Here is a 24524-nt window from a genome sequence, read left to right as displayed (position 1 = left end):
GCACTTATCTACTACGCGGCGGACCTGGGTTCGATTCCGACCTGGGCCCTTTGCCAACCCTTTCCCGTCTATCTTTCCCAACTCACTTCCTCTCACAACAGTCACTCTCTTGTCTCATATCAAGAAATATTAAGGCTTGAAAAGCCCCCAAAAATATTCTCGTGCCACTCACTTTTTTCCAGCTTATGAAAAGGATTGCTTCATGATAGGTCAGTAAGAGTGCTATTCCCGCCGACCAATGAAAAGGTCATTTCAGAGTTTTTCCGTCTGTTGTCCAGTGAAGGGTCATTCCCGACCTTTTCTTCCTGTTTATGAATTGACTGCTTCATGATTGGCCAGTTAGAGGGTTTCACTTCTAACAGATATGCGTGTTGTCCAATGGCAGCTCGTTCCAGAGTTCTCTGGAGGCGGGCGGCCACTCGCCGTGCCCCTCCCCAACCTCCACACCTGCGTCGCCGCAGACAACCAAGACGGCCAGCGACAGTGAACTCAGCACCACCGCCACCGAGCTGCTGCAGGACTACATGACCACGGTATGGCACTGTGCGTGCGTGCGTGCGTGCGCGCGCGCGTGCGTGCGTGTGTGTTAAGGGTGTATGTGGACAGTGTGTATGTGTTTGCGAACTCAGCACCACCACCACAGAGCAACTGCAGGACCGTGTGTGTGTGTGTGTGTGTGTGTGTGTGTGTGTGTGTGTGTGTGTGTGTGTGTGTGTGTGTGTGTGTGTGTGTGTGTGTGTGTGTGTGTGTGTGTGTGTGTGTGTGTGTGTGTGTGTGTGTGTGTGTGTGAGAGAGAGAGAGAGAGGGAGAGATGTAGTGTGTGTTTCTGGGTTTCAATGCTGTAGTTGTATTTTCATATCTGGCAAGGTTACATGTTTTGGAATTATTTTAATTATTAAAAAAGGCCTCACACCTCTTTGTCACCTCTAAGTCTTATTCTCTCTCTCTCTCTCTCTCTCTCTCTCTCTCTCTCTCTCTCTCTCTCTCTCTCTCTCAGCTGAGGACCAAGCTCTCCTCTCAGGAGATCCAGCAGTTTGCCACCCTGCTGCATGAGTATCGTAACGGGGCCTCCATCCACGAGTTCTGCATCAACCTCCGCCAACTCTACGGGGACAGCAGGAAGTTCCTCCTCCTTGGTACGCACAGCTTCCTGTCGCACTTGGCATTGAATTACATGACATTACGTTATCTTACATTTAAGGTCATAGCATACACATATGTCAAGTTAGCGCAACTGCCATATCAAGTTGGTACATTAATTAGTTGTACAACATGTTTCATTTATGTGGAGTGACTATTTTCAACAACAGGAAAAATTAAGCCATTACTTGTGGACGCACTGAAGTCTGTTACTACACACATCTGGAAATGACCTACAGTCTGGACTCGAACCCAGGTCCCCGGTGTAACAGTGCAGTGCCCTACCGTTTGTGACATGGCAGAGCCTTTGTAGTGCGAGTGGCCAGATTTCTTTTCCTTGTTGTTGTTTTTATAAACCCATATATCATTTCATCACAGGATATCATTCATGCTTTTCTCCTTTCAGTGTTTTGTAAAGTCACTTTCCTTGCCAAATCCACGACTGGTTACTAAAACAAGTATAGATAGGATTGTTTATGGCAGAGGAATCCCTAGAGAATATCCACCCATAGTCTTCTCAACATAGTTTATCTAAGCCACTTTTTCCAACAAAACTTTTTTTTCCCCAATTACAATGAGAAAACAGAACAAGAAATGAACATTGAGGGCAGTTTCACTGTAATGCTTAAGAAAAAGAAATGACAAAATGAAATAAAAGACATGCATACATAGTATATATTACAAAACGGTGCCTCAAGCAAAATAGTCCATCTTTGCCAGATCCTGGAGAAGTCTCCTAACTTTGTTTTTAGGGAGTAGATCAAATTTTCCATTATATATACATCATGAATTACATCCAACCACTCTCCTATTTTAGGAGGGGTTGGCTTTTACCATCTCCTGGATATTGTTTTTTGCTTGCTACCAGCAGAATAACTAACAGCTTCTTATCCCAGTAATCCCAGACATCCATTGCAATATTCAATATTATAAAGTATAAAGTCTCAAAACTATAAGGAATGTCTACATCAAAGACCTTGTTCAGGTGGTAATGAACGAGTGGCCAGATTTCAAACCGGTTCTATGCATGTCTAGAGAGACAAGGGTAGGTGGTAGGAATAGACCAGTGGTCCTCAACTTTTTTTGAACAAACGCCCCCTCAACCTCATCATAAGCATTTTTGGACTTTTTTTTTTTTTTTTTTAGTTTAGTTTATTTGATAGGGACAGATACATAACATGTAGGTTGCATAACAACCAAACAGCAAGCATCATAGCATTTATAGCCAAAAGCTAATTTCCAATGCCCGTCCCTAGGTGTGTGGGTGTGGGTGTGTGTGGTGCTTAATTAGCCTTACCTGACACCTGCACTTCAGTTCAGTTTGGCATGGCGTGAGCGTAAGGGAAGGCTGTTCTTTTGTGTACAGCATTCGCACATCGCACTTCGCATGGACTCAACTTCATGGATTCAACTCTAGTCTACTGTAGATCCAGGAACAGGCACAGCAGACTGATAATAACCAGAGGCTTTTTCAACAACCACCAGAGAGTGGTCAGGCACGGACTGAGGAGGGAGAGAGACACATGGACACACTCCCAGACCTTGAGGGCAGCTGTTCCACTACTGCAAGATGTTTTAACAGCTCTAACCCGTAACCACACACACATTTAATAGATGGCTGCCTCTGCCCGCTCAATTACCACATCATTTTCCCTACCTCTCTTCTCTTGGCACTTTGCCGGAGTTAAGTTTTTTTTTTTCCTTCTAAAGCAGAGATGCTCTTCTGAACAAGAGTTTGGTGTCCCTGAAAACGTTTTTTGTTTTTCAACAGGCAATGACAAGCCCCGTCAGCATTGCCACTTTTTTCTTCTGTGGCAATTCGGCCAAAAGTAAGAGTCAGTCATCCAACAGCGCCCTCTTGTGTCTGTAACGATACTATGAGCAACAAAAAAAGCAAAATCTGCTTTGGGGACTCCTTCAAACTGCAATTTTTCCCTCCGAAGCTTACAGCTGAAAATGTTCTACTATTTTTTTGTGCACTACTATTTTTTTTTTACCCATCCAACATTTTTGTTTTATTTATGTGTTCAACGAGGTTGTGGAATAACCACAAATGCTCTGGTATGCATGACGAAGCATTTCATTTAGTGCATTTGTGGTTCTGAAAGCTCCCTAGTGTGGGGTAGTGGGTTAGTGACCTTGGCAATTACCCGTTACTCAGAGAGTGCATTTAAAATGATTAAGTAAGCCATTTGGCCGACTAGAGCCAGCCCTTTCTGGTCTCTCCTCGACTCTTATTTGTGGTGGTCTCGCTCCAGAACAGATTTCTGATCATTGCTTAGTCTCAAATTTCATGGAAAAGCAACTTAAGTTATAGCTACTGTTAAGTTGGCATGTATGGGGATGTGCCCTGACAAAACACGAAATGCTTGTAATGTGCTGTTGTTGTGATGGGAATTATTTTACATATATATATTTGTCTTTTTTTTCTTGAGCGTTTGTCTCCTACATTCCTCCATCAATTTCTCTCCCGTGTTTGTCTCCCTTTTCTTTCCCTTGTATGTCTCTTTTTCACTTTTTTTAATTTATTTATTTCTCTTCTGTATATTTCTCTTTCTCCTTTCTTTGAACACTCCATCTCCCTCTGTTCTGAATAAATTCTATGAATTGGTTTTGAAGTGGCATTTCGTAATGACGAGTTGTGAAATTAGCTTATTGTGTAACTAGTCAACATGGTATCATTGCCACTGCATGATATCGCGTCTATCCGTCTATCCTGTTAGTGCATCACAACTTTGCATATGAACCTCACTTGCACATGCTCCACAACGACCTGTCACAGGTTAGGATTAGGGGTTGGTTTTAGTCAGGGCACAATTTCACCTTTGGCTGTTTCGCTGTTGTTGGCGAAAGTAAAGTGGCAGAAACGTTGCTCTACTGACAGATTAGGTTTAGGGATGGTTTTGGTCAGGGCACAGCAGATCATTTTTCATCAATTAGTACCAGAAATTCGACGCAGGCAACAGAAATTCACAGGGATGACAGGAAAAGTGTTTGAGCCTGGTCACAGGACAAAAATGCTTTTCTGCAGCATTGTAGAGCACGACTTAATATGCAAACACAACACGGAATACACTAGCATGAAATACAAACACCTTTGCATGATGCCACACTGAACTGCGTCTACTGTTTTCTAATTTTTGTATTTTTTGTCTTTCTCTCTCTGTCTCTCTCTTACTCTCTCTCCTTCTCTCTCTCCCTCTCTCTCCCATCCCCCTCATTCCCTGTATCTCTCTATCTCTCTCTCTCTCTCTCTCTCATATTCCCTCTCTCTCCCCCAGGCCTGCGTCCGTTCATCCCGGAGAAGGACAACCAGCACTTTGAGAACTTCCTGGAGACCATCGGCGTGAAGGACGGCCGCGGCATCATCACCGACAGCTTCGGCCGCTACCGCCGCGCCACCAGCTCCGCCTCCGACTCGCCGGGCGCCAACGGCAACGGGGATGGGGCCGCGGGGGGCGGGGGAGGGGGCCCGGACGACGAGGAGGGGGCGGCGCCCTCCGAGGGGGACGAGTGGGACCGCATGATTTCCGACATCAGCAGTGACATCGAGGCCCTGGGCTGTCACATGGAGCAGGAGGCCACGGGGCCCTGAGGAGGACAGGGGACAGAGGACACACACACACACACACACTCACCAGCAGTGACATGGAGACTTGGAGCTGTTACACAGAGCAGCAAGCCTCCGGGCCCTATGGGGACACACACCTATACTTACATTATATACAGTGCCCTCCATAATTATTGGCACCCCTGGTTGAGATGTGTTTTTTAGCTTCCAATTATTTAATTTTTTTTCTACATAATATGGGACCTTAATGGAAAAAAAGAGAAAAATCCAACCTTCAATACAAGTGCATTTATTCAGTGGGGAAAAAATCCCACATAAAGAAATAATTATTTGACATCAAATAATGTGTGTCACAATTATTAGCACCCCTGGTGTTAATATTTTGTACAACCCCCTTTTGCCAACAAAACATCACCTAATCTTCTCCTATAATGTTTCACAAGATGGGAAAAGACAGAAAGATGGATCTTCAGCCATTCCTCTTTGTAGAATCTCTCTAAATCATCCAGAGACCTGGGTCCTCTCCTCTGTACTCTCCTCTTCAGCTCACCCCACAGGTTCTCAATGGGGTTGAGGTCTGGGGACTGAGATGGCCATTGGAGGAGCTTGATTTTGTGTCTGGTGAACCATTTCTGTGTAGATTTGGCTATATGTTTAGGGTCATTGTCTTGCTGAAAGACCCAGTGACGACCCATCTTCAGCTTTCGGGCAGAGAGCAACAGATTTTGATTTAAAATGTCCTGGTATTTCAAAGCATTCATGATGCTATGCACCCTAACAAGGTTCCCAGGGTCTTTGGAAGCGAAACAGCCCCACAGCATCACTGACCCACCCCCATACTTCACAGTGGGTATGAGGTGCTTTTCAGCATGCGCATCTTTCGTGGCACGCCAGACCCACTTAGAGTGTTTTTTGCCAAAAAGCTCAATCTTGGTCTCATCTGACCAAAGCACACGGTCCCAGTTGAAGCCCCAATACCGCTTGGCAAACTCCAGATGTTTGCGTTTATGATTGTGAGTGAGGAAAGGTTTTCTCCGTGCATGCCTCCCAAACAGCTTGTTGGCGTGTAGACAGCACCTGATGGTTGATTTGGAGACTTTGTGACCCCAGGATGCTACCATTTGTTGTAATTCTGTAACAGTGAGCTTTGGAGATCTTTTGATTTCTCTTACCATCCTCCTCACTGTGCGTGGTGGCAAAATAAACTTGGGTCCTCGTCCAGGCTTGTTTACCACTGTTCCAGTTGTTTTGAACTTCTTAATTATTCCTCTCACAGTGGATATGGGCAGCTGCAGTTGAGTGGCAATCTTCTTGTAGCCTCTGCCTGACCTGTGAAGGTCGACGCACATCTGCCTCACTTGTATGCTGTGTTCCTTTGTCTTTTCCATGTTTAAGAGTGGATAAGAGAAATGGCCTCGGTGTCACGTCATATTTATATCCCAGGGAAACAGGAAGTGATGAATTACTGATTAAATGTTCCAACATACTCTGGTAAACTTTGTAAACTACTGTAGAAATGACAGAAATGCTTCAATTATATTTATTTCCTGGGAATTGTTAAGGGTGCCAATAATTGTGGAACAGGTGATTTAATGAAAAATAATTATTTTTTAGTCAGGGATTTTTTTTATTTTCCTACAATTCATTTGAGTTGAAGGCTACATTTTCCTACAATTTTCAGTGTGACAGTATTGTTCTGCAATAAACACTGAATTTATTTTAAGGCTTTTAACACATCTCAACCAGGGGTGCCAATAATTATGGAGGGCACTGTATGTACACACAAACACACTCACACACACACGCTCACACACTCCCCCACACACACACACACACACACACCAGCAGTGACATGTAGACCCTGGGTGGTCACATGGAGCACCGGGCCATGAAGGGACAGCAGATGGAGACAGACAAGCACACCTGAGTACTGTATTACTATACACACACATACAAACACACACATACTGTATACTGTATTACTGTATACACACACACCAGCAGCGACATCGAGACCCTGAGTTCCCATATTGAACAGGAGGCGACGACGCGCACACACGCACACACACACACACACACACGCACACACACACACACACACACACACACACACACACACACACGCATATTACATTACGCTACACTCAGCCTGAGGCCCTGAGCTGCCACATGGAACAGGAGGCACACATACACACACACACACACACACACACACACACACACACACACACACACACACACACACACACACACACACAAACACAAACCTGGATGGCAAGGGGCCCTGGGAAGAGGGCACACACAAAAACATGCGTACACCGCCATAGAGACGGATGCCATGGGGACAAATGATTGATTGGGAACAGAGGAGGGTTGTCTAGGTAACACACACATAAGCTCAGACACACACTCACTCACACTCACATATACACTCTTAAGTCAGGGGCTGACCAACCCAGCAGTGACACATGGCCCCACTATCTATCTCCTGTCCAATAGGATGCCTCAAACGCCCCAACTTTTAAAAATCCTGTTCTGCCTTTGCAATGTTATTCTTATATACTACTCAAATTCCTTGCAAAATCTTTGATCAATGTTAAAGGGTGGCACAATATGCTTGAAATTCAGAATGTTCCAACCTTTAACATGGATCAAATTTGCTATAAATTTACAAGAAAGTTTTGGAAGTGCAAAGGAACAATAGTGCAAGAGCAGAGATTGCAAAGTTTTCATTTTCAAGGGCGGTTTGCTTCAAACCATGCTGGAACTCGTACTGTATTGTACCAGGTGTAGAGACGCCACTTGGAGCTCTGAGCTCCAATGTGTAATTCTATTTTGGTAGTTTGCTTCTAATATTTATGCTGCCCATTCACAAATTGGTTATTTCTCATGAATATTTACTCTGCAAATAAACTTGTCTATTCTGTACTGGTCTGACTAGGGATGCATTATTCAACAGCATTGTTGAATGGTTGCAATGGAATTTCTCATTGACGACCTGAAGTTGCTAAATATTTAGCAATGGCGCTTTCGAGAAACAGAGTAGCCAAAGTCTTGTAGCCAAAGATGTTTATGACCGTTCATTTGAAATGGCGGAGATGATCCACTGTTCATGTGTAAAAAGAAAAGAGTACATTTCCAAGCCATAAATCAATACTTAAAAATTTGTGGTAGTAAGTACTTGTGAAAAAAAGATTACATTTGTCCATGGATAGCATAAATTATGGAAATAAACCGCTAAAAAGAACACACTGGACCTTTTTAAAAAGAAAAAAAAACATTGTGCCATGGCACTTAGCGTCTCCACCGAAATTTAGCTGTCGTTCAAATTGGATGACCCCTATGTTTCTTCCTTTTGTTGTTGTTGTTGGATAAATAGCCTAACTCTTAGGGTGGAACTCAATCTAGTTCCTCCTGTCCTTTCATGTTGCTTATGGCCTCTTGTTCATGCAGAAAAAGATTACATTTCCCTGCTGTCAACTTGGGCAGAGGGGGGCTTTGTCCCATTCAACATCCCGATTGCACATATGATAACCTTTGAATTGTGCTTTTTGTGGGATGTTGAATAAAACTTCTATCATCAATGGCGTCTAGTAGAGGCTTGCACCACAGGGCCACAAGCAACAGGGAAGGATGGGAGGTACGAGTTTGAGCTGCGCTCGTATTGTGTATGGTGAGGAGCCCAGTGCCCTCTCGTCTTAAGACCTCACCTCTAGTTATTATTAGCAGTATCTGCTATCGGTGGGCCTGGATCTTATCTTGTTCGCTCTGAGCAGCGGGCGTTTGTGAACTTTTTTATTATTATTGTTATTATTATTATTATTATTATTTTGTTCTGTAGCCATGATGTAACATAATGGGAAGACTGAAGTTGAACATGTGTGGATGTCATTTTTTTATTCCGTTTTTAATTCACAATGTAGTGTGAGTGTGTGTGTGGGTTTATTTTTACATGTCTTCATTTGTATGCTAACCATGTGTATGTTACGTTTTCTTTTTTTTTCTGAATCATTATGTTTAACGTTGCTGTTCTTTGTTTAAACCATGTGCTGTCCGCACAGTCATTTGAAATGACTAAGGGACATTTGACAAGAGTGACAAGGCCTTTGTTTTGGCTGACTGACCTTACAAGGGTGTTTTTTTTGTTTTGTTTTGTTCTTTTCTGTTTGTTTTATGTAGCTTTGGCTTCAATCCAACGGTTGCGATATTCCTTATCACATTGTGCTTTTGAGGACCTTGAGTACTTTTACAACTGTGCCTTTTCCCTCCCCCAAGTAACCTATGAAGTTTTATCATTCAACACGGATGTGATGTATCACTCTGTAGTATGTACAGAAATCATGTGTCTAAAATAAATATCACCTGCAGTTATGCAATGTGGTTTTATCTGTATCTGCTTTTGGGCCACATCTAAGACATACAGTTCTGCTCAAAATAATAGCAGTGTCTTTAAAAAGGTGAATAAATTTAAAAAAAATCCTCAAATAATTTGTACTTAATTGAACACACATGCATTGGAGACACTTGACATTCTATTTCAAAACAAGAAAATTGGGAAATTAAATAATGGAGAAATTAAATTAAATATTTCACAGCAAGTGAAGAAAAAAAAACAGCGTTGACAAAATCCAAACTACAAAAAAATGCAAGCTTACTGAGAATCCTAAGCTGAATCTAGTCATTCTCCTCTGGCTTCAACAGGGCCTCTGAATCTTTAAGTGATAAGTCATGAGAGGCTGTGGGTTGTGCTCGATTTGTTATGGGTAAGGGGATCGGGGCACGACGCAAAGCAGTTTCTGAATTAACCAAACCAGCCCGTCTGGCACCAACAACCATGCCACGTTCAAAGTCACTTAAATACCCTTTCTCTACTCTTCTGATACTCGGTTTGAACTTCAGCAGATTGTTTTGACCATGTCTACGTGTCCAAATGCATTGAGTTGCCATCATGTGTTTGGTTGATTTAGAAATGTGCATCAATGAGTAGTTGGACAGGTGTGCCTAATAAAGTGACCGGTGAGTGTGTGTTTTGCAAGAGTGTATGTGTATATGACTCAGTTTGTTTTGACAGACAGGGTCATTGCAATACCTGGCCCAACACCCTTAGGGGAGCATGGTAGTACAATGGCTCTTTTCCACTGCCGGTTTTCTGGTAGGCCTACCGCTCGACAAAGCGCGACTCGGCCGCCACTTTTTGCTTTTCAAATAGGCACAACACTGCTTAATCATAAAGCAAAAAGTGGCCGCCGAGTCACGTTGTGTCAAGCTGTAGGCCTACCAGAAAACCGGCAGTGGAAAAGAGGCACAAGTCAAGTCATTCAAATAGGTCATTGCTACTGCACAACACAGTGCATAAAATGACGCAAGTTCAACCTCTGACAAAGGTGACAGAGGTGTCAGAGGTTGATTAAAGTTTAACAACCCAGCCGCATACATTGAACGGAACTCGACCATTTTCTGACCTTGCTGAGTTCACAAATCATCATGATCACCTGATCAGACAGTGGTAGATGGCTTCATCTGACATCGAAATGAGTCGTAAATGGTAACATTTTAACTCCACTAACCGTGACCCTTTAGCCCTTATTACAATCTTGTGTGGAAATCAGTGTTGGAAAGCCTTTCCACACTAGGGAAGGGGGGAAGGTGGTACAGATTCTAAGTGCCCAAGCACTGACAGCTCTGACAGGGGCCCTTTAGGGGGCCCAAAATTCGAATCTTTCAGGATGCCCAAAATTTCTGGCGGTGCCCCTGCCACTGGACTACCAATCCAATTCAGTTCGGCATTTCTCCAGCTGCAGGATTCAACATGATTCTGACGTGTATGTGTGACACTTCATGGGCATAAAGCCGTCACCTTGATCTCCATCTGTTCATGTTGTGTTGTCCTAAGTACGCACACAGAGTGCCTGCTATCTCTTAAAACACTGCTCTCTAGGTCCTATGTTTGTGAATTCTATCAGACTCTATATCTTTCTTTATCAGGCGCAACTTGTTACGCTGGGGTTTTTTTTTCAAAGCTGTTGATTTAAAGGCAAAGATGAAATCAGTTTCCCTTCCAGACACATCATATCTTACATCAACAACTCTGATAAAACTGTTGTTGAACTGGATCAAATTCCAGCTTGAAAGCAGGTAGAGTGGTGTCCAGTTACTATGGCATGTGAAGCCGAATGCGATCGCCAAGTGTACTTTGATGTTGACAAACCAGTTGGATGTTATTTTCCAAACCTGTTCTGTCTGTATACCAAAAAGTAGCTGTGGGGAACAGTAAATACATACTTGAAGTCATTTAGACAGCACACTCCATTGAGGGGAAGAGAAGGAATAGTCAAAAACAAGAGGATTCCAAGAGCATTGCCAAGGGTCCTTTTAAAACGTAATGGCAAGACTTACTATGAAGCATGTGTTCAACGAAATTTAATAAATACCCTATAATAATAATAATAATGATAATAACAATATAATTGCATTATTACTGTTGGTGGTGGTTTTGCTGTACAATAGTAATACCATAATAAATACAAATATTCATATAATGATGGTAAATAAGATGATGGAGCAAATGATAAAAAAAGAATAGGAGCCAGGAAGTAAATCAAAAAGCAATGAAAACGGTGTCCAACTCTAAAATCCCTTTTGGTACACATCAACTTGAAGGACTATAAATCGTCCAGGTTTTACAGTGTCCCAGCGCTCCTCTCTCTCTCCAGCCTTGTTAAACAGTAGCTTGGCTCAAACTGCAAAACTGCATCTCTCTGACATTTTTCAGGACGTGAGCCAATCGGCCCATTCATTTATTCCCAGCGTGGCCTGCACAAACATAAATAATGGCATGTCATTGCATTGGCCATGGATGGATGTCTTGGAGCAAGTGGCCTAAATGAGTGTAATGATTCTCTGTTACCAGCAATCAGAAAAAAACTGACATTGTGCTCTGACCTGACCCCGATTCGTCTGAGCAGAGCAGCCTTGCCTGGGAAACGCACATCACATCACATCACATCACATCCTCTAATCCAGTGGTTCCCAACATATGGGTCGGGACCCCCCTTATGGGTCGCCAAAGATCCAACGGGGGTCGCGGAGCCCTCTTGATTTTAAGGGGTTTCGTTTTAAATATATATAGCCCATGTTGAATAAAAGACAAAGCATTTAACTAATAAATGCATAGACGCAACAAATTGTAAGTGCTACATTAAACATTTATTCTATATTTGACCAAAGACGAATTGAGGAATAAAATAACTAAAATAAGTTATCGCAGGAAACGGAGGGCATCTTGTGACTCCGTCTCGTGCGGGCGCTCGCGTGGTTGGGTCACCAAAGCTTAAAATAGTAAAAACATGGGTCCCCTAAGAAAAAGGTTGGGAACCACTGCTCTAATCCATAAGCGCATATGGAAGTTTGACGTGAGGACAGGGCATCTTGTCCGAAACATGTTGGCATACGATACACTACAATCAGGCAAGCGGGATCCCCCGAATAGGGTCCTCAATACATTGGGTGTAGTGGGTGCGGGGTACTCTCATCTCACATGACTTTGTCCCAGGCCCGGCCAAAGCTCTCAGTGGCCCTGGCTACAATATAAAACAACTCAGTTTACTGCAGTTAAGTATCACTGTTAATAATGGTCTTAGGACATTACATATACTATTACCTAGGTACATTGTGTTTTGCATAGCGCAGAAGGCAGTCGTAACTTGTGCTTCTGTGTCTCAGATGGCGCACTTGTGCACTTCGGGCACTATGTTTCAGTGTGTAATCAATGCACCATGCGCACTGAATAGTTCCTGAAGTGCACAAGTGTGCCATCTGAGACACAGCACATGTTGAGAATGCCTTCTGCGCAGAAATTGACTCAGACATGTAGAAAGTTGACAAGCAATGGAACATTGACAGTGAAACTAAATAACTACAAATGATCAAATGAAAGACTTGATTTCAAATGTTCAGTTTCGGCCTCATTATATCAACTCATGGCGCCGAGTGCCTTGAATTTAGCGTTGTGGAAGCATATTGGACATTCAGTATGGAGGTTTTGTCATGAACTATTGCTGGATCTATTGCTCGCACTTGTGCACTTCAGGCACTATGTTTCAGTGCATATGGATTGCATATTGATTACACACTGAAACGTTGTGCCCGAAATGCACAAGTGCGCCATTTGAGATCCAGCGTATGACTGACATAGAAGAGCTATTTAGCTATTTTCCTCTCTTTCCACACTGCTGTGCTCCTGCCTGGTTAAAGCATGCTATACGGATCCATTGACTTTCACTAGCTTAGCGACATGCTCCCTCTTTTAACTTCTCTTAAAGCAAGACAACGGCTTACATGAAAAATAAGACACTTTACCACCTTTATAAACCCTGGCCAACGATTTTATCTGTATTAAGCCCCAAAATAGGGGCATACCCCTTTAATGAAGTGAGAAGGCTAATATGCAATCTTCTCACAGGGAAAGTGTGGTTTACGATTGCCCATGGCCATTTATTTGGCATTACAAATGTAGTCTATCATGGCCGTAACTACCATTGAGGACACAGAGGTCATGTCCTCTGTATTTTTTTCAGAAATGTAAAATGTATATTGTCAATAACGATAAATTCAATCTATACACCACCCCCATTTATCCTCAAGTAGAGTAGAGTAGAGTAGAGTAGAGTAGAGTAGTTTATTTGTCACATACAAAGCCATAACCAAGGTTACAGCTTGTAGTGAAATGACGGTTCTGGTACAACTCCACCGTGCAGAGATCATAAGACTTAAAATGTGAACATAAATACACACATTAAATAAATAAGCAGTATAGAAAAGGCAGTGATTAATGAAAATAAACCAAGAGTTTGACTGAAGAGGTTGACACATTCTAAATACAGTATGCAGTACAGCACGCAGTATTTGACCTCGGTATTTGAAAATCTTGTTACAGCCCTGTAGCCTATCATTTGGCATATTCATGACATTTGTATCTATTCAAACAAACTGCTAGCTTCCGTTTGTCAAGTAGTACGCGTCGTCTTTCCACCCCTCCCAGCTCTGATTGGCTACCTCGCTCAGGGCCCCACTTTTTTGGGGAGAATCCATGCTGTCTCTCAGATCAGAACAATCGTGCACAGCAGCATGGTATTTCCCCATTGACAGTATTTACTGTCAATGTATTTCCCAGACTAGCTGTGCTCCATTGTCCAGCTTTGAACTGGGCCCTATACACGACGTGACCAGACTCTGCAGGCTCGTATCTTCTGCTATATTCTTCTCATCATGCATTAGACTTGAGAGGAAACTCTACTGGCGTTTTGGGCACTGGGGCACGTTGGCACCCCCAGTCCAGTGTCCCAGGGTTTGAATGGAGACGGGATGTGGGATGGAACAGTACTGTAACAGAGCATCACAGAACCCCATTCGTATCTATCTCCCTTGTGTCACTTACAAGAGGAAAGAAGGATCATAAAGACTATAGTAGTATACTGTAAGTAAGTCATTGTTTTCATTAAAAGTGAAAGTGACCATGCATGTCACTTTTGTTTTCACATCTTGACAAAATGAGTTTTTTTTCAACACCAAATGGATGTTAGACAGATCACCAAGTCTGTATGATGGCATTATTAGCCCTGGAATGCATATAATACTTACATCCCTCATTTCCTAAGTAATGCATACTTGGTCTACTTTATGTACTGTATATGCCATGCAAAAAATGTGGGGCACGTCTCCTTTGTCTGTGGACAGAGAGAGAGAGAGAGAGAGAGAGAGAGAGCGAGAGCGAGAGCGAGAGAGAGAGAGAGAGAGCGAGAGCGAGAGCGAGAGAGAGAAGCAAGTTTGAAGCTCTTCCTCCACGTTAGATTTCAGGTGGTGATAATAACATTAGTCTGTCTGTACTTTTTGGCTGACCTTGAAGACCATTTTGGAAGCTGCAGTGTTAGAGGCTGCAATCAGCCTCAACTGTCAGTGTTAAACGAGTCTTGCTCAGGGGTGCAAAATGAATTTCAGTGCAAACTGACAATGAGGTACTAAATTCCTCAGTACTAAGTAGAGATGCACCGGATCCGGTTATGGTTCCGGATCCGGCAGGATAATGGGGTTTTTCACAGGATCTGGATCCGGCAGGATCTTAAGCAGTGGATCCGGTATCCGGCATGTTACCTAAAAATCAGGGTCTGGTGCATCTCTAGCCTAGGCTTTTCAGTCAGTCTTTCACAACCCCAATCACTGCATGGAGTGAAAGCCCTTTGGAAGCGGCCGTTGCAGGCAGTGTGGCAATAAGCCAATGAGTCTAAAAAATATTTTGTGCCAACGTAATAAAAAGGGCCCACGTGTGCGAGTAGACTATATGTTTCAACCCTTTTGTAGGATCCGGTATCCGGTTCCGGATCCGGCAGGATCGGATCCTAAAAATCAGGATCCGGTGCATCTGTAGTACTAAGTAGTAGTAAGTAGTGTTAGAAGCCGCAACCGGCCTCATCCGCCAGCAAAGAATAGATGTTTATTAAGTCTGTCTAGTCAATTCTAATCAACCGTCTTACCAATTTGCTTTGTTTCAGACATGTAAAGGTTTTATCTTTTACCTGACATGTTTCGACGTTGAATCATGCGTCTGAGGAAACATGTCAGGTAAAAGATAAAACATTTACTGTACATGTCTGAAACCAATGATTGGATAAGATAACGATAAGGATAAGAACTGGTGCAAAGCTATTCAGTCATAACACGGCCACACCTCATTCTTGAGTAAAGAATGAGGAAGACGAGTTAAAAAACGTGGACTGATGGAATGAATGAATGAGTGAGTGAGTGAGTGAGTGAATGAATTCACCATATGTGAACACGTGGTACAACAATCCCCTTCCCCAAACAAATAAACAAACAAACAAATACTGTACATGCACATACAGAACATGCATACATAAGTAACTGAATACATACATACAAACAATGGAGAAGCATACATAACTTTCTACTCATGTTCCAGTGAATTTGAGAATACCAAACTTGCTCTTGTAAAAAAAAGTTTGAAAGAGATATGTAAGACCCTTTACTCACTCTTGTATTCCCAAAGCCTGAATGGCAGATCACATTATTCACATGGAAGGAAAGGGTTGCACTCCACTCACCAAAAGAAAGAGAACAAGGTTGAAAGGGATATCACTGGGGTCATATGATTCGAACACACACACACACACGCACGCACGCACGCACGCACGCACGCACACACACACACACACACACACACACACACACACACACACACACACAAACACACACACACACACACACACACACACACACACGCACGCACGCACGCACACACACACACACATACAAGCGTACAAAATTGAACGCACACACACGCAAACACGCACACTCACACACGTACGCGCGCGTGCACACACACACACACAGCTCGTGCTTGGCTGTGACAGTAACAATCTCTGATGCTTAGACAGAAAGAGAGAGCACACACCCACCCTTTACTAATCTCCCTTCAAAAGTGGCCAAAGTAAAAGTCGAAACAAAAAACAAAACTGTTTCCTAGTTTCCTAGTTTCCTTCCAACACAGGGGTGAGTTTCTCAAAAGAGAAGTTGTTAGCCTGTTAGCAACTTCGGTAGTTGCCAATGGGAAAATGCATTGAAAACAACAAAGTAGCTAATGTAGTAAGCAACTTTGGTTTTGAGAAATTCACCCCAGGTAAGGTCTACAGTTGCTGTAGTGCGATGTACCCGATTCTACACTGGTCTGATCAAATTTGGGGGTTTTCTTTTTAGGTTTTTCGTTTATTTGTTTTTGTCAGTAACAACAGCATCTAGCCAGCAGCTCATTAGGTACAATGGAATAACTAGTGTAACCACTATGTAATATCATGTGCTATTGTTGTACTGACACCTTAAAGGATGACTTCTACCACTTCTACATGCAGTTGTAATGCTCACACTAGACTTGTCAGTACCTGAGATTTTTTTTTTATTATTCAGCCTTTTCCGAGATCCTGGTCGTTGTAATGGGGGCAGGCGTATGTTTACATTCTAAAAACATATTGATTTATTCCCAATAACATCCAGAACGTTATGCAACATCTGCAGACAACTAGCAAACAGCAATACCTTTTGGGATAATATTTGGAGTAGGCCCTATGTTAAGAAAGTCTTTAACGTAAACAAAGTCTGCCCCCATTAGAATAGCTAAGGTCTCGGAGAGGGCTCAGTCGAAAAAGGCAGCATCACCGGGTACTGACAAGTCAAGGGTAGCGTGAGCAATACAACAGCATATTGAAATTGGCAGAAGTTATCCTTTAAATATACGTCTACTTTTACTTTGGCCACCCCTGTCTCTGTTGCAACAACACTGCATACCTTGGGGCTCTTCAGCGCGTACAAAGGCCTGTCTGTGTGACACTGGACCTTTGCATGCTCCATTACCCCCATGTTTCTTTCTTTCTTTTTTCGTTTTCTTTTTTTTTAACAGTGTGAGCTAGGACACAAAGGTTATGGCAACATGCATGTCGCCAAACAGGAAATGCAGCCATCACATTGTTGGGGAAGTAATTGCTACGTTGTGGTGAAAAGACGAGCAGTGACGCCTGGGCGTATAATTGGAAATCACTTAATTCTGGCCGCTCATGTGTGGTGTGTGTGTGTGCAGTATATGTGTGTGTGTGTAATATCTATGTGTGTGGGTGGTGTGTGAATGATATGTGATGTGTGTGTGTGTGTGTGTGTGTGTGTGTGTGTGTGTGTGTGTGTGTGTGTGTGTGTGTGTGTGTGTGTGTGTGTGTGTGTGTGTGTGTGTGTGTGTGTGATAGATCCATGTGTGTGGGTGGTGTATGTTTGTGGTGTGTGTGTGTGTGTATGTGTGTGTGTTTACAGTGTGACAGCAGGCCTTCCCATGGTACACAATGAGCATACAGTGACTCACGTCATTCATGGCATCCATAGGCCCCGAGCTGTTCCTGGATAATTGATCCAGACAATTAAGTCTTGTCTAAGGACAGGCTCAATGATCCAGCTTTCCCAGTGCATTTCCGTATATTATGTTCTACAGTGTATGCGTGCATAATTTAGTGTTTGTTGTGTGTCGGTCGAATGAAAGGTTGGCGAATGACAACACCCCTTAAGAATGTGACTGGAGAAGTGTCTACCTTGTGCACATGAAGAATGCACGTATTGTAATTAACTGCTACTGTCTGTGAATGAAGCGTATTTCTACATACCACAAGGACACGGAAGACACACAGCATTATGTCTGGTGTGTGACTACACTGTACCTAAGGCCGCTGATGGCTTTCTGAAAGGGGGCCCCAAACAATGTACCCAGTTTTGGGCCCCATCTCCCCAGAACAACTGACTGACTATACTGTACCCAAGACCACTAGCATCTATCTGAAAGGGCCCCCCCATCCAATGTAATGATGGCAACCCAGTTATGGGCCCGGAACAACTGACCCCTTTGTCCCTCCACCGCCCCCTCCCTGTCAGCTTCTCTGACTATACCACAGCAGACAGCTATGCGAAGAACAGTCCCGTCTGTGATTTTGTCCATACAACCTGTTTTTAGGAGGAACTCTAGACAAACTGCTGTTGAGATGCACACTGGCAAATGAATGTGTTAATCAACGTACACGTCTAAGAAAAGAGGGTTTTTTTTATTAATGAACATGAAGAGCAGAAGAAACAGGACACAAAATCTGTCAATATAAACGTTACTTTACAAACATGATAGTATACACACGTACAAACTGGACAAGGAAGGCACAAAGCAAAAGTGAGCATTGAGAGTGGATGGATGCACACATTCGAAAGTGTGTGTAGTACTTCTGCTTGCGAGATTCTCAGCGATACCCCTTAAGGCTTAAGTCAGCAGAAAGTCAAAAGGCTGGCAGCCACCTAAGAGGCAGGCGAGCTAGACAAACTTGGCACTGCACGAGGGGCCCTGCTGCCTAATGAGGCAGTCATCCATGAGGAGCCCCTACCCACATGTTTGCTCTGCCCACAGAAAGACAGGGAGGGAGGGAGGGAGGGAGAGAGAGAGTGGTGGAAGGTAGGAGAAAAGGAGAAAAGAAGGACAAACAAAAAGACAGAGAGAGAGAGAGAGAGTGGTGGAAGGTAAGAGAAAAGGAGAAAAGGACAAACAGAAAGACAGAGAGAGAGAGAGCGTGAGTGAGTGAGTGGGTGAGAGAGAGAGCGTGAGTGAGTGAGTGGGTGAGAGAGAGAGAGAGAGAGAGAGAGAGAGAGAGAGAGAGAGAGAGAGAGAGAGAGAGAGAGAGAGAGAGAGAGAGAGAGAGAGAAAAGGAAGAAAGACAGAAAGGTGTGCAAATGCTAAATGAACTGCAGCTTTGAAGGCAGGCCATTTTGTTCTTGTCCAAGGAGGACCGATTGGATCTACGGCACACTGGCTAATACGACCACGCGGATCTATTATAAGGGAGAGATTCTAAGGCGAAGCCAGCTTCTTGTCAGGAGACAAGAAACTCGAAAGAGGGTCTAGGTATGTCACTGATTGGGGCCTTGTAGGAAAAAGAACAAAAACTACTATACATTTGTAGACAGCGTTTGGTAGCAACATGCCATCAAGGTCGTCCAAATTCAATAAATGGAAAAAAGGATGGATATAAATGGATAAAATTCTGCCTTCAAAGGCACCTTCGCCTTTCCATAGTTTGAAGGAAGTCTAGATTTGTCCTTCATGCTGCTCTCAACATTCTATTGAACTATGAAGTCAGCTGTTGGTGTTATGGCAACAGCATTCTATGTTGCTGTCAAGCCACGGGACACATTAGTTTCCCGCTCGATCGGCGCGGGGTTGTACTTACGTCTTACGTCATTTGGTTTGAGCTGGAATAGTGTATTCTGTTGGCTAGGCTACGTGTTTTTGGGTTTAGGTACAGCATGATTATAGTACGAGTTGTGTAATCAAACATTTCAAATAAGTGATTTGGGGTTAGGGTTAAGGTTAGGTTAAGGGTTATGGCAACTCTCGGCTGTCATGGAGACGAACCAAATGACGTAAGACGTAAGTACAACCCCCGGCCGACCTGGTGTGAAGCTAGTGAGTCCCGTCTAGCCACATTGTCAAAATGAAGGGGCCTTTTTACGGGCACATGACCTGTAACATAAAAGGCAACACATCACTAGTTTCCTGTTTCAGACACAGTCAGTATTTACATCAGAAAAAAAAGAAATATTTGACTATTGCTCAGGCAAGAATGAAGTTAATCTACAGAGGCACGTGTAGGCCTAACTCAGGGACTAATAGTCGTCTTAGCGAAGACCCTAAAAGTTGTTTTGGAGGAAAGCAAGCCGTGTCTTTTTGCCTCCAGCTATCCTTGCTGTAAACACACTTGAACAGAGTCTATTTGATTAAAAAAAAGCGTCCCTCATATAAATCAAGGGGGTAGGCCTATGCCAACATGATAAAGTCATAAACCTGGCTATGGTAAGCGGTAAACCTGCTAAGAGTGTTTACACTGCCGGTGGCACTTCTGAAAATGAAGACTACAGGCTCTTTTAATAGCTGATTGTATCTGTATGTTGATTTAACCTGGGGTGCATTTCTCAAAACCAAAAAGGAGAAACCATTTTTCCATTTTGGATGGAACAATTATTACTCTCCAAGAGGCGTTAATTGTTCAGATTGCAAGTTGAAGCACGCAGGTCAACTGTGAGTCAAGTATGCAGAGGGAGGAAGGACGTAGTATCAGTGAGGAGTGGTGGCGCATCAATGATGTCTGATGAGTCAGGTATTCAGAGGAAAGCAGGATGAAAAGAGAGTTGTCAGATGATTCAGTCAACTCAACTCAACAGGTATTCATTCTATCTGGCACTAGCTGAGTGAAAAGTGTTGCGAGTTGATGTCCAGTGCAGCTCCCCTCTGTCCCTGGGACCAGGACAGCTGACTCCCCCGTCAGCGTCCCTGTTTGGGCCAGTCACGGTAGGAACACATAGGAGGCGAAGCAAGCGAAGCGAAGAGAGGCGAAATCCAACCGTCATCAGGTCGTTGCGGCGAATCAAATGGAATGGAACAGTTATGTTGTTGATTTGATTGGGCCGCGGCAGGCGAATTCGCTCCTCATTTGCATAACATTAAACGTTCTTTAATAATTTCGCGTCGCTTCGCTCCTGTTCGCTTGCTTTCGCTTGCCATCGCTTGCCTTCGCCTCTCTCATAGGAATGAATGGCAAAGTTCGCAAATTCGCGTGTATGTGTCCCTACCGTCGCTGTAACAGCTGCTCCGGCGCTAGCAGAGCGAGAAGCGTCGCGAGTTGATGTTCATCTTGGTGACGCCGATGAGCCGCAGCGGGGCGGAGAGGCCGAAGCCTGGCGTGAGCGGGCCGTCGCAGAGCAGGTCGGACAGCTCGTCGCGCTCCTCCAGCCCGTAGGTGGCATCGTTGAGCATGCGGCGGTGCAGGTGGCACGTCTGCTCGATCTTCAGCTTGTGGATGTCGCCGCGCAGACGCATCAGCTGCCGAGCCAGCTGCTGGTCCTGCACACGCATCTCCTGCTGATGGGGCATGGGATGGGGGGGATGGAGATGAGGAAGAGAGAGAGAGAGAGAGAGAGAGAGAGAGAGAGAGAGAGAGAGAGAGAGAGAGAGAGAGAGAGAGAGAGAGAGAGAGAGAGAGAGAGAGAGAGAAAGAGAGAGAGAGGAGCAGGGAAAATCAGACAGAGGAAGAGGAAGGAACAGTTTGTGAGAGAGGTATAAAAGGAGGGAAAACAGGGAGAGGCAGAAAGAAAGATATAAAAGAGAGAGAGAGAGGTGGAAGTAGAAAAAAAACAATCAATTAGAAGGCAGTTTAAAGATGACCATTCACCCAGCTTTTCATTTCAAAATGTCAAATCCATTTGCAACCATTGCTGTTGCACAGAATGTCTTAATCTGTATTCATTATAGTCAGGGTCATTTTTCCAAAAAGTTGACACCTGAAGGCAAATCATGTTAATTTTCGGCATACAACTGATTTAGGGGTATTCAAGGGTGCTGAATCCAAATCTGCCGTATGCTGGACGCAAAAATGTACCGAAATGCCTCAAACGGGCAAAATCCAATATGGCCGCCGCCACCGTGTTAAAATCCTGCAATCACTTTTCTTTTGGACTAAATTAGGTATGAATTTGAAAATAGCACTTATTTTTATGTTTTCAGACATGGGGAAAGCCATTATGTCATCAGATTTAAGCTCAGATTGGAAGAAAATGCTTATGTCATTGGCTGGCAGCCATTTTAAAAGCAGAGAGCCTCATATTGTCAGCGACTTTTAACATTTTTACTAATCTTTCCAGATTCACAGAAAAAATGCTCTTTGTCTCTGTGGCAGTAGAAAATACACACAAAAAAAAACTACCCCAAAATACTGCACTTCTACTTTCACCTGAAAAAAAGACATATTGTTTGTGTGTTCTACCTTTGATGTGCCATTCTTTAGTTATGCAGTAGAACATGGGATGACACCACAAGTACATCAAACACTGATTTTGGAACCCCAAAAATACTGCACTTCTCTCTGCCCAGTATTTTTGCTTTAACAAGGACATATTGTCTCTTATTGTGTTCATGTTTGATGATGTGACAACATTTTCTCAGGGGTTTGAAGGGTGCTTATGCCAATATGAGGTATAAATAAATGATATCCCATAGGGTACATCAAAAAAAAAATGAATATTTTTGACCCCAATATGATGGCCGCCTTCACCATTTGTCTACAGTGTATGTTTCTTTGATTACACAAGGTAAACTCTTAGGAGTAGGCTACATTATGTAGCATTAGGTTTCATACAGGGAGAATTAATTTCCATTACTCAGATTCTCCAAGATGGATATCAAATAAAGGTTATTTCAGTGTAGTCTGAATTCATGATTGCAACAGGAACATTAGTGACACCAAAAAAAAAAACAATATTTTTGACCCCACTGCACTTGTCTCAACCCACATTTGTGCTTTAAGACAAAAGTGTCTTTGATTATCAAAAATGAGGAAAAGGAGAGTGCTTTGTTCAATTTTTTGAAAGAATCAGGTGCTCTTCAGGAAAGGACAAGATAACTTCATTAAATGGCTTGTGACTATCTCCAAAGTGTGAAGGTCCCAAAAAAAGGTTCCTTGTTGAAAAGTGGTAGTCAGAAGAATCCGATGCGAGGCACCTGAATCTTAGTGAAAAAAGTTAAAAATCCTTTATTTTAATGGATAACGCCTACGCGTTTCGACTACAATCAGTCTTCATCAGGGCAAACCCTGATGAAGACTGATTGTAGTCGAAACGCGTAGGCGTTATCCATTAAAATAAAGGATTTTTAACTTTTTTCACTAAGATCAGTGTGCCTCGGATCATTCTTCTGACTACCACTTTCAACAAGGAACCTTTTTTTGGACCTTCACACTTTGGAGATAGTCACAAGCCATTTAATGAAGTTGTCTTTGATAGTGTTCATGTTTGATATGCAGCATTTTCAGGGGTTTTGAAGGGTGCTTAATTCAAATATTCAAATATGCTGTGTATTAGGCTCAAAACCTCTTTAATAGGCCTACCTCAAAATGAATTAATCGAATATGGACGCCATCACAAGACAAGGTGGACTCTTAATTACACTGTAGCTATAGGTTGTCATACATGGAGAATTCATCTCCATACTCAGATTAAAGATTAGAATCAAAGGACATGATTTCATAGGTTGAATTCATGTTTACAAGTGACAGTTGACTTTCATGTCAATAAGCTGTTCTTTTGAATGAAAATGTTTTCTCTACTTCCACTTTTATTTTAATGCTTATTATAACATGATGCAATATGTCCACCTCAATCCACCTCTTCCATTATGAGACAAATTTACACACATAAGTCTGAATGTGTCTAAATATAATATGCACATCTACATTTTGTGCATTAGGAATTCATTGTTTGCTGTTTTCATTGCGGCGCTTACATTATATCTTTGAATGGAGGAAAGGTAAAACGTTTATGTTATTGTGAGGAATTTACTTGATATACTATGTTAACTCATTCCCAACCATTAGGCCTATCAACCTCCTCCTCTCCAGTGATTTGGCAGGACACACCATATCATGCACTGCATGGCACTTTGGCTGCAAATGCAACAAAAGCAAAGTATAACGTTTTGCAATGATCAGTCTTATCTAATTCAGATGTCACATGTTTACATAAAATGCCCCACATTATCAAATCTCTATATTGAGTCAGGCCCACATACCCCTTCCTATCCTCCTGCCAGTCACCAAAGTGGGATGGGTGGTATTGAACAGGGCTTTAGTCCCACTGGTCCTGTATCTGCCACTTATACATGGGTTCTCATTGTTTATCAACACAATGTTATGAAGAGGGGCAAGACACTGGCAGCCAACCACGTGAGCTATTTTTTTTTGACAGACAGCGGTTTCCAACAGTCAGAGGCTGAGTTGTGCGTGGCTAGGTTCGCAGTCAGGTTATAAACCAAATTTAGAACCCATGTATTCTCAAGGCACACAAAGACATCACAACTTGTGCTGGCCTCATCCAACACTGCATCTGCAAGAAGTGGCATGGAGTACATGGAGTCAAGCAGTTGCTGCAATTCAGCAACTCAAGGAGGGGTGATTAGGAATAGGTTAACTTAGTATACCAAGTAAACCATTTTGGTTAGAGTAGAGGAGGGTGACTGTATGTGCATATATATTTGGTATATATAGGCCTATAAACTGGTATCAGAAGTAGTGTGGAGTCAAGTCTCTTGGCGGAAATACGTAGGATGGTGCGCAAGGTTAATAGAAATGGGCACCCTCCTGTCTTTCTCACAGCACATGAACACAATATTCAAAAAAGGACATAC

The 24524-nt window shown here is 43.0% G+C and overlaps 2 protein-coding genes across 6 annotated transcripts in view; one reads left to right on the top strand and one right to left on the bottom strand.

Moving 5' to 3' along the window:
* The window catches only part of ccm2 (CCM2 scaffold protein), a 19961-nt gene extending 15087 nt beyond the window's left edge, over positions 1–4874 (top strand). For 2 of the 3 annotated variants that reach the window (XM_063223054.1, XM_063223055.1), the window contains exons 8-10: positions 386–533; positions 998–1136; positions 4422–4874. In XM_063223054.1, coding sequence (XP_063079124.1) covers positions 386–533; positions 998–1136; positions 4422–4735 — 601 coding nt within the window. In that variant the 3' untranslated portion in view covers positions 4736–4874. The remainder of the gene's footprint in view (positions 1–385; positions 534–997; positions 1137–4421) is intronic. The other variant, XM_063223053.1, reaches the window with a different exon arrangement.
* Positions 1–24524, bottom strand: part of fam167ab (family with sequence similarity 167 member Ab) — a 39809-nt gene that overhangs the window by 5050 nt on the left and 10235 nt on the right. The window contains exon 3 of one of the 3 annotated variants that reach the window (XM_063223057.1): positions 20921–21209. In XM_063223057.1, the coding sequence (XP_063079127.1) occupies positions 20946–21209 (264 nt within the window). In that variant the 3' untranslated portion in view covers positions 20921–20945. Of the gene's footprint in view, positions 1–18333; positions 21210–24524 lie in introns of those variants that run through there. The other 2 variants (XM_063223056.1, XM_063223058.1) reach the window with 2 other exon arrangements.

This window comes from Engraulis encrasicolus, chromosome 18, assembly GCF_034702125.1.
Source record: "Engraulis encrasicolus isolate BLACKSEA-1 chromosome 18, IST_EnEncr_1.0, whole genome shotgun sequence".
Taxonomy (NCBI): domain Eukaryota; kingdom Metazoa; phylum Chordata; class Actinopteri; order Clupeiformes; family Engraulidae; genus Engraulis; species Engraulis encrasicolus.
Note: the sequence above shows the minus strand (reverse complement) of the source record. Positions and strands in the feature narration are given on the sequence as shown.